The sequence below is a fragment of the Arvicola amphibius genome, chromosome 7 (assembly GCF_903992535.2).
Source record: "Arvicola amphibius chromosome 7, mArvAmp1.2, whole genome shotgun sequence".
In the NCBI taxonomy this organism is placed as follows: domain Eukaryota; kingdom Metazoa; phylum Chordata; class Mammalia; order Rodentia; family Cricetidae; genus Arvicola; species Arvicola amphibius.
This window is the reverse complement of record NC_052053.1, coordinates 78387225-78402515: the sequence shown is the minus strand read 5'-3', so window position 1 is coordinate 78402515 and position 15291 is coordinate 78387225. Positions and strand designations below refer to the sequence as shown.

Genomic DNA, 15291 nt, shown 5'->3' with positions numbered 1-15291 from the left:
CCTGGGCTGTAGTGAGAGCTGCCATGAACAATGACTCTGCCAGGTTGGCCTGAAAAGGCACAGACTGGACCTGATGGGTAGCAGTGGCCAGCCTGAGGCTATACTCCCAGGTGATCTGTCCGCAGTGTACTCTGGCCTCAGGACCAAAGTCCTGCTCTCTGCAGTAACATAGGCTGCTCCAGCAAAGAACAATTAGGATTATTTTCCAGTAACTACAGCGGGCAGGGATTTGGTAACCAACCACTTGTAGAACATCTAGTGGACATCTGGGACCTTCTCCGGTCAGAGTCACTTCTTATATTAGAGGGTGCTCACTCCTGGGAACCAGGTGGTGGGGCCCAATGGGATGACCTGGGAATTATTAACCATAGGCCCCAGCACCTCTATGGCACTATCCCTAACAGCCACAGAGTTGGGCAGGCACACAGAAGCTAGAGTATCCTTGTGGTTAGGAGTCAGGCTCAGGAACCCTGGCTAAAAGCAACCCAGACAGCCTAGGTGCCACCCCAAACCTGCCTCAGGCTTTCCTGGAACCCCGAGTCATCCAGCTCAACATACACAGGTGCACTCAACTCTAAAATGGGCAAGCCTTCCTCGTAAGAGTCATCTCGGGAAGAGCCACCAACCACACTGTCAGACACACAAGAAGCTAAGCGGCTGCCTGAAGCATGGCTCAGAGGGGGTGGGTGACGGTAGCTCTCCTAGGATGGACAGCCGCACCCTCACCCACAACACCCACCCCTCTTTAGAGAGCCACTTTTTCCAGAGCTCTAAGCAACATTCTTCTCTTTCCCCTTGGTGTCAAGATTACTCAATTTCAGTCCTGCTTCCAAACTGCCTCCAAGATGAACCATGATTAAATTCCCATAAAACCACAGGCAGAGAAGATTGCTTGCACCACACATACCCCTCCCTGGGGAGGCTAGTGTCCGGGACAGGCCATCTGTCACCTCCCCAGCTCATGTGGGAGGTTACGGGAAAAGGAGGGCAGGAAAGGCCAACCTCACTCCGAAGTCCTCCGAGACCTAAAGGGGCCCTCTAGACCCTGCCTTTTCCCCAAGACCCTTCATATCTATTATCCCTGAGGACAAGGACACAAACCCATGCCATCCAGTGAGACTCAGATGTTTCTCACACATGGCTTCAGTCAATTAGGTAACTGGCTAGAGCCATGCCTATAATTGCTCAGCCTCGCAAACAGAGCCAAACCTTGGCTTTGGGGATTGTGTCTCTGGACCCTGGCCTTGTGTGGCACAGTGGGTTGTCCCTGTGAGAACTGGCCTTCAAATGCATGCATGGTTTGTCATCGTGGCCTCCGCCTCCCTAGCTCCCCGAGGCCTGCATCAGGCAATGTCATGTTTCTGGGAGCTTCCACCTCTAGTCTAAGCTGAAATAAGGCTCGGGGTTGCCTGTGCCTCTGCCTGAGGGGTGGGAGTGGTGGTGGATACAGGCACAGGTGTAGGCACATCGCCAAGTGACTATCTCCAAAGATAGTTATAGGAATGAGTCCTGGGTTAGGCTCTGATGTGTCATGCAGGAACCGCCCAGCCTCATGCGCTCATTGAGGGGACTGCTGTTGAGCTCAGGGGCAGAGGCCACACCCCACAAGGGCCAGGGGCCCAATGGCCATTCCAAATGCCATTCATCCATGAGAAAGGCAGGTCTCCAAAGGACAAGCTCACAATTTTGGTGTGGCCTGGCAATGACTAGTGTTCCCTCAGATTCATGCCAGCTCTTCTAGATTTCAGCTGGGCATGGGCAAAAAGCTGCCCAGGCTTATTTCCCGACTCCCTTGTAGCTCAGCATTCAGTTAGTTCTGGACGGGGGGTGGGGGGGAATGGAACAATAATATCTTGCAGCTTCTAGAACCTTCTGAAAGATAAGTAGGGTTTGTTCCCTTTTGCTCCCCATCCTAACAGTTAGATCTCAGGATGTGATGGCTAAAGGTTCAGCCACCGCTGTGGACCAGGAGGGCCATGCAATCAGAGAATGAGGTTCTGAAGCTGCCTGTGCGCTCATCCTCTGGGCCTTTACACAGAACAAGGGAATCCCTATTTTACTTATGCTTTGCTGTCATAGCAACTTACGTGCTGAGGTTTGAGTCTGGCGGATGCAAGGCAGAGAACGGGTCCGGCTTCCCTTCCTGGCCCTGGGAGGACATGAGCTCTGGGAAGGTGAGACTGAGCCCACACAAGGCACCGGCTACATAAAGGCGGTAGGGCGGTCTGGTGTTCTGACAGCTGAGGCCAAAGGTCTTCCTGTCACCCTGATACTAAAGGGTGTGGTTCTCCTAGGGAATATTCTGCATGGGGATGATGGCCACATAAGCGTAGACACTGGCCTAGACACTATGTTATTCTTGGGGTGCCTCCCCCAGGGACCCCAGGCGTCTTCCTTCCCTAGTCCAGGGAAGCCAAAGGCTCTGCAGCAGCCTCTCCCAGCTCTGGCTTCCCTGAAGGGAACAGGGAGGGCCACCTCAGCCTGGGGGTGCTGGCAGCTTAGGAAGGGCTAACCAAGCCCCTTCTCTCTAAACAAAAGCCCTGTCGTTTGCATTGCTATAATTATCTGAGGGAATTTCAGGGGTAATTATGGTCGTTTACAGCAAACCTAAAAAGGGATGTGTGCCTCCAAGGGAAAGCTGGGTTTGGAGCACAGGCACAAGGATGTGCTTCCCATGAAGGGTCCCTGCACCTGCAGAGGGGCTGGAGAGATACAGTAGGGAGCCACCAGGGGCACTGCCGTGGAGATGCCCCCTGCTTGCAGGAAAGGGCTCAGAAAGGTCCGGGCCCATTGCCCTCCTGGAAGAATACAAGAGGCTTGGTGCAGACAATAAGGAAAATTCTGGGTGCAGCCCCCCACTCAATACTTCCTGCCAACCCAGAACCATTCGTGCTTTAGGGTACAGTCAATGGTTCTCACAAGCCCTGGCAGGCCAGGCCGGCCTGGGAGGACCTACATAAATCCCCCTATCCTGTGGCTTCTAGGAGACAATGCTTGGGACTGTGGCTCCGGATCCAGCAGAATGGCTTCTTCCAGTGGCCTATCTCCAGCCTCCCAAGCGTGATGTGAGCCACTGTCAAAAGGTCTAGAACCTAGGTGTCCCTCACGGGACACTGGTGGTGACGGTTAAAAGCTGCTTCCAGCATGTCTATACCAACCTGTTGAGAGTTTCATCTCGCTAGCTCAAGCGACACAATCTTGTCTAGAAACAAAACCCAAGTCCCCACTCTGCTCTCCGGTTTGGCATTCTCAAAGTCCTTTATAAGTCGCCATCTGGCAGCTTCCTTCAATGCCCTGACCACCCTGGTCTGCAGGCCAGCCCACGGCATGCTCAGGCCTTGCCTAGCCTAGCTCTGCCCACTCAGAGAGGTCCTTCTCCATAGGGACCTAGGGAAAGAGTCCCTAGCAGGCACAGAGCCCTCCTACATTCCTCTGAATCTGAGTCACTGGGTCTCACCCCCACCCCAGAAAACTCTTCTAGCCCAGTTCCGTACTTGATGATGTTGTGCGGCGTTCTCAGCCTTCCTAGCACTGCGACCCTTCAGTTCAGTTCCTCGTGTTGTGGTGAGCCCACATTAAATTACTCCAGTGCTATGTCGTCACTGTAATGTCACTACTGTTATGAGTCATAACATAAATATCTGTGTTTTTCCATGGTCCTAGGAGACCCCTATGAAAGAGTTGTCTGACCCCCAAAGGGGTCACGGCCCACAGGTTGAGAACTGCTGCTGTAGTAAAACAAAGAGTTAGCTTCCTGAGGTCAGGAAGGCCCGGCCTAACGCTCAGAGCAGTTCTGGGCAGATGGCCCACTGCTGGCCCTTCTAGAACATTCACCCATTGAATCCCCTTCTGCTCAGCAGGGTGAATTGTCATTCACAAAGAAGTCTGAACTACTGGCTTGAGGCCCACTTCCATCTTAGACAGAAACATAAGCACTAGAAACCAGTGTTTAATAAAGTCTTCCAGGAAACAAGCTAGGGTGTCCTAAAGGCTCAAGGAAAGAGACCACCATCTTGGGCCACATAGGGAATGCCCCAGGTAGCAGCAGGATCCACCCGGGGCTTGGCTACCCCAGTTACCTAACCACTGGGTTCTCTCTGAAACACTCCCCACACGTCTTCAGAGCAGATTGTCTGCAACCTCCCAGCAGCGAGCAGGCTCCCCAAGGCAGCTTCAGGACCACAGCCTGGCTCCTTGACCACGAGGTACATGTGCGCACCAGCCCTGAGCTGTCCTTGAAATCAGGGTGCAGTGGCCCTGACTTCCCACTCATCAAAGTCTCTAACAAGTTCTAAGCCCCACTAAAGATGTTTGAGCCCTGCGGCCATAGCCGGAGCAGCGAGAAGCTACTGTTTCAGGTGACCCATGGGGGCTAACAGACAAAATCCCCAGGACTCTAACTGCTGCCTTGAAGATGAACCCCACTACCCCCATCTAGAGTACACACGGAACAGGTTAAGTGACCAGTCCATGGCCACATGGGTAGTTGGAGCCAGGTTCCAATCCAACTTCAACCTGTCTCCTTCCACAGCCTGTTTATTTAGCTCCACGGTGGCACCTTCCACAGATCCCACCCCACCCAGCAAACACACACAGGCAGGCCTAGAACATCAGATTTGGCTGTGGACCTGCCGTTTTCTTCCATCAGCTAACCCTTCCCTCATATCTAACGCTACTTGTCCTTTATGCGATCAGTGTCCAACAGACACACCTTCTTCTCACCTGGGGCTTTGGACCCATGCTAGAAAGTAATGCAAACCATCCATAGCCAAGGAAGAAGGCTGCCACCTGCCTGCCCCCAGACCCCACAATAGCTGGGAAGTAGTAAGGATCGAGCACCAGGAATGAAACCTCCAGACTCCCTCCAGAACAGCCAATCCCAGCTCTTCTCCAGGACATAGTCCCCTTGTGGAGAGGGGCTCTAAGCAGGACCTTGACTGCACCATCAGGCAAGCTCAGAGGCAGGTTGAAGGGCCACTGAAGCCCAGTGTGTCTGCTCACTCTCAGGTCTCTACTGTGGTTTAAATACAGTGTGCGTCTCCTCCCAAGGTCCACGTGGTCGGAGGTCCCTAAGGCTGCAGTGGAAGAGGGACTGAAACCTTTAAGCGGTGTTTCTCAATCTGTGGTGGAAACCTGGGGGAAGGGCATCTGAATGGCTCCTTCACAGGGCTCACCTAAGACCATGGAAAAACACAGATATTTACATCACAATTCATAACAGTAAAAAAAAAATCTAGTTATGAAGTAGCAACGAAAATAATTTTATGGCTGGGGGTCACCACAGCATGAACTGTGTTGAAGGGTTGCAGCATTAGGAAGATTGAGAACCACTGCTTTAAGGGATGGAGGCTGGTGTGTGTGTGTGTGTGTGTGTGTGTGTGTTTGTGTATGGGTGAGTGATGTGGGGGGCTCCTAAGGTCAATGGGACTCCTTGGAGTTTTCACAAAGGGGAGTTATTATCAAAGAAGCAAGTTTGGTTCCACTCAGCTTTTTGAGTTCATGGTTTAAGACACAACCGTCTGACTGTTTCCATCTGTGTCCCTGCCAGTGTCACCTGCCATGAGGGAGCACAGCCAAAGAACAGCTCTGCACTGCACCGCCTGGACTTTACCTTCGAAACCATGAGGCAATTAAGCCTTCCCTTTCCACAGATAGCTTAGCTCAGGTACTTTGCTATGGCAACAAAAAGCTGTCTAATGCGGGCTCCAGGACTCATCTGTAAAATGGTCAGGATCACTGTGCTTAGCAAACAGCACTGACAGACAGAATAAGGGAGGCTTCAGGCCCAGCATGTGGTACTTACCCAATAAACAGATGCTCCCTCCCATAGTCCTATCCCTTCATTCTGGACTACCTCTGGTCCTGTCTACTGGACTGAGCTCACTGGCCCTGCCTCCACAGCAAAGGACCATTAGGGTCAGGGTTCAAGGCAGCTTAGGCCACAGACATGGTCTATATGAGGGGCAGTCAGGGAGGACCCGTCCAGCAGCCCCTGGGCTGGGACAAAGAAAGAACTCTGTTGCTTAAAATGAAAATAAAACAGTCTGCCGAGGACAGACTAGGCAGCTACCTTTCATGAGGATCTTTCTAGAATGTCCATCTCACAGAAACACACCTCGTAAAGGCTGTCTGCTCTCTTTTGGGGCTGCCCTGCTCTCTGGTGGGGCCAGGTGGGACAGAGAGACAAGACCTCTGGAGAAGAACCAGCAGCTGGCAGATGTTCTACAGGCAGGGGAGGCTCCGCCCAGGGGAACAGCGCGTACCCCATGATGCTCAGCAGCAGCAGCATCTCTCTGCATCTGATTAGAGACCTGGTTTCCCCTTGTCTCCTTTGCCCTGTTACATAACTCCACTCCACATGAGTGGTTCTGCACACACGCCTGTTCCCTGACCACAGTGCTATCAGGACACCTCATCTCCCCCCAGGGGTTCAGCACAGCAAAACCCTTTGCAGTGGTCAGAACTACTCTCCTCAAGAGCATTCTTTGGCTTGTATTTCTTAACCCTGGCTGCAAAGGAGAACATAGTTCCTCCCTACCTATGATGGCTGCCCCCGGAACTCAATTCCTTCCTGTGCCAAAGTGCTCAAGACAAGATCCCTTGCCTTTCCTTGAACATTAATAACCCGTGACCGCAGAGGTGGGTGGGCCACACCTGTCAGGAGGCTGAGACACATGTGTCCATACCTTTCATGTAGGCCTCGATCTTGCGGATAAGCTCGTAGGACTTGGAGCGGTCTAAGAGGGTCCTGATGGCGGGGAGGGGGTCCAAGACGATGGTCTCGGGGTGAGCATCAATGTACTCCTGAAAGAAAAGCCCACTGTGGTTAGAGGAGGAGGGGGAGGCCATTACAAGGGCAATGACAGGGCTGTGCGCCCACAATCCTCCACGAATCTGCTCTTCTCCCTCCTTCCCCCATGACATGACTTTGATTAAACTAATAAAGGGCCCAGAGGAAGACATATGACCTTGCATCTGTCTACTCAAAGGCAGGCTTGGGGTCTAGCTGGGATTCGTCTCTGCCTCCTGAAGGAAGAAGCACAGAGGTGTGTATCTGTGCATAGGCACAATGGGAACTTAAGCAGAGTGTGCCTAAGGCCTGAGCGCAGAAGGAGAGAGCGGTTGTGCTCTGATGAGGTCATGTGCCCCTTTGGTAAGAGTTCTGTCTGAATCCAGACTTGGTCCATCTCGGCTCCATCAGAGCGCCAGCCCAGCCTCCCGCACCAATGGATAAAGAAATGTGTGACGAACAGGACTGTGCCATTTACTCTGGCCATACCATTAGGTGTCCAACCTTGTGAGAAAGGTGTCAGCCAGGAGAACTTCCCCTCCAACATGGGGCAGTTTTTCATCTCAAGGGAAACTGGGGACAGGGGATAGCCTTTGAAGAATCTGGCATCATCCTGGAAGGAGCCAAAACTTACATGGGAGACAAGACGCTATAAGACAACTCAGTAAATTAAAGACAGAAGGGCTGGGGAGATGGATCAGCCAGTGAAGGGCTTGCTATGCAAGCACGAGGATCTGAGTTTAACCCCCAGGTCGGGTGAAAGCAGGCAGGTAGATCCCTAGGGCTTGCTGGTCACTCAGCCTAGCCTACTCGGCAAGTTCCAGAGGAGTAAGAAAAAAACAAGGCGAGCAGTTCCAAATGAACAACACTTGAGAGTGACCTCTAGCCTATACACATGTGCGCGCACAGACACGCATGCAAGCACGCACACACGCAGACACATGCACAAACACATGCATGCAGGCATGCACACCTACATGTACAGAGACACAAACATGCACCCATGTGTATACACCCACCAAGAGACAAGAAAAGACACTCTGTCGTGACTCCATGAGCCCTAGGCAGAATGAGTCAGAGCAACTTGTTGACATATGGAAATGAGACTGTCCTCTCTGGCTCTTCAAATTTATAATTTGAAGGATATAATTACAAGATGCTGAAGAGGCCTTCAGTAAAAAGGCTGGGCTCAAGGAAGGCCCTTCCCCAGCACCTGTGAATAAGGACCTATTTGGAAATGGGGTCAGGTCTTTAGCCATTACCAAGTTAATAGGCAGCTGTATTGAGTATGGGTGAGTGTGTGAGCCAGATCTTCTCTTGGCCTCCAGGCAGAACTAGCCCTGCTAACATCTTGAGTTCAGAATTTCAGTGCCCAAACTATGACAGAATGAATTTCTAAGTCACCAGGCTTATGGTCAAGACAGCCCTGCCCCCCACTCCCCCCCCCAAAAAAATCACACAAGTTCACTTTATCACTGCTGCCTTCAAGCCAGCCCCACCCTGGTCCACACCCCAGGCTGAGGTTAGCAAAGGTCAGAGGAGAAAATACCCGCAATGCTGCTTCTCAATAAGCTTTATCAACACAGAAAGAGCCATTGAATGTTTTCTAAAGAGAGCCTATTTTTGTTCCTAGTATCACTTTGAGAGCATCTAAGGCAAAGCCAGAGTCATACTTACTTGGTCTGCAACTGCCCTGTCCATGAACTCACACAGGAATTCCTTTCTGTCCTCTCCCCAAGGCTTTAACTCTCCCTGTCGCCCTTAGATGTGCGCCACCTGGGGAGGCCTCTGTGCTGGCACCAACTCCAGTAGAGTCTAGTCAGTGCCCACTCCTGAGACTGACCCCCTTTGCCCCGTGGCTGCTTATACAGCTGCTATGCAGATAAACGAAGACGGGCCAATAGGCCACACAGCTGTGCCCACCACCTCTTTCCTAGTCTCGGCTTACCTAGGGGCTGCTCCTGAGCCCTGCTTCTCCCACGGAGGCTACTCACGGGCAGGCTTCACTGCTTTCCTTCATGGAAGCATGCTAACACACAAGCTCACCACTCACCGGCCCCTCCTCCCTGCTCAGAAATCTACAAAACATAACTTTACAAGTGCCAGTGCTGGGGTGTCTTCCAGGTGCAGCAGACACACCAGTGAAGAGGAACCTCGACATCCGGTTCCTAACTCCTCCACGGTCTTAGCCAGCCCTAAAAGTCCCAGTCAGTCCTTCAGCACTTGGGAGGCAGAAGCAGGCAGATCTCTATGAGTTCGAGGCCGGCCTAGTCTACAGAGCGAGTTCCAGGACAGCCAAGGCTAAACAAAACAAAACAAAACAAAACAAAACAAAAAAAAAAAAAAAACCTTTCTTGAAAAACTTAAAACAAAACAAAAACAAGCAAACAAAAAAACAAAACAAAACAAAAAAAACCAACCCACTCCCTCAAACCCCTGCCCAGGCCACTGCTTCCAGAAGCACCTGGTGTGCCAGGAAGAACATGTGACAGGGACCTAGGCAGCCAGCCGCTGGGCTTCTCAGGGTCTCTCAAGATATACTGACTGTGGATGACCCTTCCAGGAGTCTGTTGGCTAGAGAAACCTGAGGAGCAGAGTTCCACGGCCACATAAGACTTCCCTGGACAGAGAGAGACTGTTTTCTGGTAGCATTGCAAGTGTCAGCAGGGCTGCATGCACTCGCTGTTCCAGACACTCACCACCCAGGGGATGACCTGTTCTCCCCAGCAACTGAAGCCCCCTAAACACAGACGTGCATTTCCTCCCCTATTCCCCAACAAAGCTCATGCAGCCCCACGTTCCTGCACCAGGACAGAAACCTTTAAATAGAACTCAGTATCACTGAGGTGGGAATTTAAGCCAAAATCACAAGAGAAAGAAGCCACATGAAACCAGAGAGGGAAACAATCTGACAAGCAGGCGCCAACAAGCTTGGGCCTGGGATGAAAGCAGCGGTGTACAAGAAGAATCTCTCTGGAGACGGGAGCAGGGCAAAGGCTTTTCCCAGCTTCCCTGCGATCACAGCGCGTTTTCCTCCAAGCTTCTCAGCTCATCTATTGTATGGAGGGCTGCACGCACTTTTCAGAAGTCTCTCAGAATTGCCAAACAAATTGCTGGAAGAAAGACTCAAACCATCTCCATGGCAAATGGTAAACACTCATTCCCTTGGAGAGCTGGCCTGCCACAAGGGACCAGCGTGAGATCCTGAAGAGAAAGGGAGAAAAGGGAGTCTGGCCTTTCCATGGAAATGGACATCCTGGACCCAGTAGGGTCAGGAGGAGGCAGAAAGTTCCACTGTCAGAGGGATGAGGAGGAAGAGGCAAACGAGGTGCCCACTAGGACGGAGCACAGGCTCTCCAGGGCCACCGATGATGCCCTTAGGGGCACTGATGCCACACTGTGGGTGGGGGAAGACAGTTTTCCCACTGCAATCTGAGACAATGAGCGGACTGGGGGAGCACCAACTATACTACATCTCTGCAGTCCCCTGGCAGGGAGACAGACCTTGCTCTCCAACAGAAAGTACCACCAGAAGCACCAAACTCAGATCTGGCCTGTGTGTTATAGTTATATTTTGCCAACCTAGACATACTTGAGAAGAAAGAGTTCTCATTTGAGGACTTGCTCCCACCAGACCGGCCTGAGAAAGCAATGTCACATCTTGACCATTAATTGACATAAGAGGACCCATCCCAGCCAGGTAATGGTGGTGCAGCCTTTAATTTCCAGCACTCAGGAGGCAGAGGCAGGCAGATCTCTGTCAGTTCGAGGCCAGCTTGGTCTACAAGAGCTAGTTTACAGGACAGGCTCCAAAACTACAGAGAAACCCTACTCGAAAAACCAAAAAGGTGGGAGGCATCCCACCGTGAACGGTGCCATCCCTGGGCAGGTGAGTCTTGGCTTTTGAAGAAAGGTAACTGAGCAAGCCATGGAAAAACAAGCCAGTAAGCAGCTTTCCTCCACGGTTGCTGCTCATCTCCTGCCTTTGGGTTCTTGCCTCAGCTTCCCTTGACGATGGACGGCAATTGGAACTGGAAACAAAGCCTGTTCTCAAGCTGCTGTTGGCTATGGTGTCTGACACAGTAAGAAGAGGAAATTAGGACACATGCTCCATGCCCGGAAGCAAGCCTGCGGTCCCATGATGTGACTGACCTAAGCTCTGGATAAAGCAACCCCAGGGAGCTGCTGGGGTCCACGGACGACCAATGCATAGAGGGCGGGTAGAACACAGAATAAAAGAATGTTCTGCATTTTGGAACATAGGACTCAGCAAACCTCTGGGCTCGAGTCTCTGGACTCACCCACCCTGTCCCTACCCTGAAGACTCTCAAGATCACCAACTCTGCACTGGGGAGTTGCCCCAAGAGGTCCCAGGCTCCGAAGGACACATATGAACATAATCCCACTGAGTGCTGTCCCAGAGACATCGCCTGCAGAGACCAACCCATGGCTCAATCCAGCAGGGGCTAGCATCCAGAGCTTCATTTGGCTCCGGGAGGAGACACACTGGGCATCTTGGACCTACAGGTCCTAACCATGGGCTCCCAGGAATCAGGAGGTTGAGTGTTTCAGCAGCACCTGACCACCAAGGGGACGGCAGGAGTGACTCCCAGGCAGAGCTGAACTGACTTCCACTTAGCTGTTGAAGATTAACTCTCATGGGAGCCTTTATGAAAGGGAGGTGACTCTAGGCCTTCTCAGTGCCATCTTCCTCCTCTCAGTTCCTCTGACAGTCATAAAGGCTGGCCTTCTTCTGCACTCCTCCCAGGCTGGGTGAGAGCCAAGAAAACTTTGGACCTGAACTCACCTCCACGATGAATTACTCCTAAGATCATAGACAGGCTTCTCTCATACCCATCCTACCACAGAGGTCCTGTTAATAGCCCCTCTAATGAAGAAACCAGGGCTCAGAGCACCTCAGTGAAAGAAGGTCCCTATGGGATCCTGGCTCTGATACCAGGTTCACAAGAGAACCTGGCTCCAGGAAGGACAGCTCAATTGCATCTGGACCAACACTATTCGGCTCATTCCGAGGAGGAAGCCTTTCTCATGTGCTGCAATAGGGCTATGGTCTGCAGCCTAGTGGGTGTACAAACTGAAATATTCCCCATGGCAGCATGAGCCAAAGAGAATGCCCACAGGGAAAAGATGCACGGGGAGGTTGTGTCCTCTCTCCCACTGTGGGAGTCCTGTGGATCTAGAAGCAAAGGAAGATCCCTTAGCCCAGTCTGTCTTCTCAGAAAGGAAGCAGTATCTATGCCAAGGTTCCCAGCCCCAGATTAAGACAGATGCCCTTGGGAGACTGCATTAGTGAGTGGCAGTCCAGATTGGTGATTATGAGGAAGATTCATGGGGCACAGGGCAAGGGACCTGTGCAGGATTCTAAGGCACAGGACTAACATACATATGGGCAGGGCAGTAACGGGAACATAGTGAGGGATAAGGAGACACACAGAGGGAAGACATGGGACTCCAGCTGGGTGAAGGGCATCATGCTGCAAAGGGACACTCTGGTGCTACAGAAAGGGAAACCTCGCCTCAGGATGCCAACGCCATGTGAGACTGAAGACTTAGGCCACAGCACACAATGTTTTCTGGGAGACAAATAGTGGATCTTGCAGCAGACCAATGAAGCCATAAAGTCAACCCACTGCTGACAGACTTGACACCAACCAAGGTTAACATCCCCCAGGCAATGTTTTTCCCATCACCTGCCTGTGCACCACAGTTCCAAGACATCCACACAGCTGCAAGAGTCTTGGTGTGGGAGGGCATGTCCGGCTGGCATCAGGCCTAGTGTAGGCCAGAACCTTGGCGTATACAGTTAAACCATGGAGCCAGGCTTTCAGGAGCCAAGGGAAAGTGAAGCAGCACACAGAATATACCAGGGGCTAAGGCACCAAACTTAGCCATTCACAGTGTCAAAGACAGAGTTGTGCTGTATGCGGCCTGTGTTACCAGCCTTGGTTGGCCAAGGCTTCTGCCTTCCAATCATTTGCAGATCACGTCTTTCAGCCCAGCAGCACCCAGCCCAGACCCAGCCTAACACAAGGACCCAGAGGCACCATTCCGTCTCAGACAACATATATGATGTGGAGTTAAAAAAAAATGGCCTGAAGCCCTTGAGTTACATAAGTTAGTGGATTATCAGGTGCCATAGCTGTACAGTAAAAAGTTTTAAGTGACTTATCTTTAGGAGCACCGCTGGTTTTTAGGATCCAGACACTTAAGTTGTAATACGCAGAACAAACCAGGAAAGGTTCCTGGGCCCCTATGCTGAGTCAGGCCTGAGGCATACAGATTCAGAAGCCTGTGGCTTTGTTACCCTGGGAGCACAAAGTGTGTGGTTACAGTCCCCCGGCTGTGGGCTGGTTAGGTATGCTCACACACGTGCTGGGGCAGACAGAAAGCACTTCCCCTGCCTGGACAGGCCAAGATCCTTCAGCGACAGACTCGAGGCCAGACAAGGCCATGACCAGAGCTGTCTTTTCTGAATCTCCACACACTCTGGTCTTGTCTGATGTGCAGAGAGAGCTTCCTGTCCCACTCTCTGAAAAGGCTTCTGGGGAGAGTTCAGCTTCCTGTAAGCAGACATTTGTATTCCTGAGAGCTCTCTCAAGTCTGAGCATTCAGCCTAAGGCCTCCTGGCAGACAAGAGGCCAGCCCCTAGGATGAGGGGTAGGGTATAATTTCCACCTATTAAACTACATGACAACAGCCACTTCCCACCTACCATTATAGAGCTAAAGGTAAATAGGGCAGAAGATGCACAGTGAGGGGTGGGTACATGTCTGACTATGAGGGAATATGGGGAAGGGGGATTCTGAGGCCACCAATGCTGAAAAGTCACAGGCATAAGTCAAGAGCCAAAGGTCATTTCAGGCTGATGCCTTGGAGAAGGATACTTAACACATCTGTGAACCAGGCACCTGGTACAGCTGGGGTGGACATGGGTCTCAAAGAAAAGTTCAGGCCGAGGTCCTAGCAACAGAAGAGCCAAGGAGTCTGGACCTGATCTTAAAAAAATAAAGCTGGGCAGCGGTGGTGGCACACGCCTTTAATCCCAGCACTCGGGAGGCAGAGGCAGACAGATCTCTGTGAGTTCAAGCCCAGCCTGGTCTACAAGAGCTAATTTTAGGACAGGCTCTAAAGGCTCTATAGAGTAACCCCGTCCCAAACAAACAAAGAAACAAACAAAGCGATAAGGTCCCCGGCCTAGAGTGTAGACGTGACAGAGTAAGATGCACCCTAGCCAGCCCAGGGTCCTATGGCTGCCATATCACTACGTAGTCTGTACACAGGTGCATAAGGTCCCTTTAAGAGACAAGTTCCTCCCAATCCCTCTCTCTTCCCGCTGTTCTTCTGATGAGGCAAGCAGGTCTCTGCCTCTGTCTCCTTCTTCCCTTCTCTTCCCCCTGCTCTCAATAAACTTCCACTTAAGCAGTCTACAGGGCGTATTTGTCTCTTGCCCACCATGAAGCCTCTGGCTCTCACCCGCCAAGGTCCCTCTGGTGCAGAAATTATTACAGTGACCAGCCTAGCACTCTGAAAGGTCACAGTTAGTGCAAGAAACACACAAGCCTTGGTAGTAAGTGAGATGCAGTGTTGACCATGGACATGTGGACTGGACTTCACAGTCACAGAAGACTGGGGGGCTCTTGGAGCCTGACTTTTTACACCAGCACCATCTCCTGCTATTTGGGAGAGCTGACAGAAAGGACAACAGAATCCACCTGAGCCCTCCCTGTTCCTTAGCCATGTTCACTCACTCCCAAGGGCAGGGTGGGGTGGCCAGAGTCTGACAACACAGGATGCAGAAGAGACAGGACATGCACGATCCCCCCCAGCACAGTGAGGAACAAAGTGGTCCAGCCAAGTACATTAGATCAGCCAGCTCAGCCCTTCCCGGGGCTCACAGTGCCCAGGAGCAAATCAGCAGACAAGACTGTTGGGACCCCACACCCTTCGCAGGAGGTAGCTCCAGGCTGCATTAGGAAATGCAGCAGTGTTTGAAGGTGGGACTGAAGGTGGTGGAACCTGAACAGAAAGAAAACAGAAACTGCAGACTCAGCGTTTCTACGGAGTCTCTACGTATTCATCCTACAGATCTCTCTCACGTGCATACGGAGACATGTATGAGGGTATGCAGCTTACTTCCAAAGTGTGGTCAGAAAAGTTTAAAGGCCAAGAAGAACTACCTGGTCAGTGAAGGACAGTAAAGTCACTCAGTGTACAGACAGCCCTCAACAGGGTGGCCTGCAGGACTGCCTCTGAGTTCCTGGTGGCCACGGGCTTCCTGCCCTCTTCGCCTTGCTGTTTTGCAGCTGGGACCCACAGCCAGATCTCAAGAGCTTCCACCCTGGACCTCGCAGAGAAAAGCCGGTCTCGGGAGCTGCTGAACTCTGGGAAGGACAGGGGTCACTGGGGAGGACACTGAGCTCCTCACCTACAGATGCAACCTTCCAGCCTTCTGGTGTCCAACAGGCTCCGGCTGTACGAGA

The 15291-nt window shown here is 51.9% G+C and overlaps 1 protein-coding gene across 3 annotated transcripts in view; it reads right to left on the bottom strand.

Moving 5' to 3' along the window:
* The window catches only part of Itpk1 (inositol-tetrakisphosphate 1-kinase), a 137442-nt gene that overhangs the window by 30486 nt on the left and 91665 nt on the right, over window positions 1-15291 (bottom strand). For all 3 annotated transcript variants that reach the window (XM_038337609.1, XM_038337611.2, XM_038337610.1), the window contains one exon: window positions 6687-6804. In XM_038337609.1, the coding sequence (XP_038193537.1) occupies window positions 6687-6804 (118 nt within the window). The remainder of the gene's footprint in view (window positions 1-6686; window positions 6805-15291) is intronic.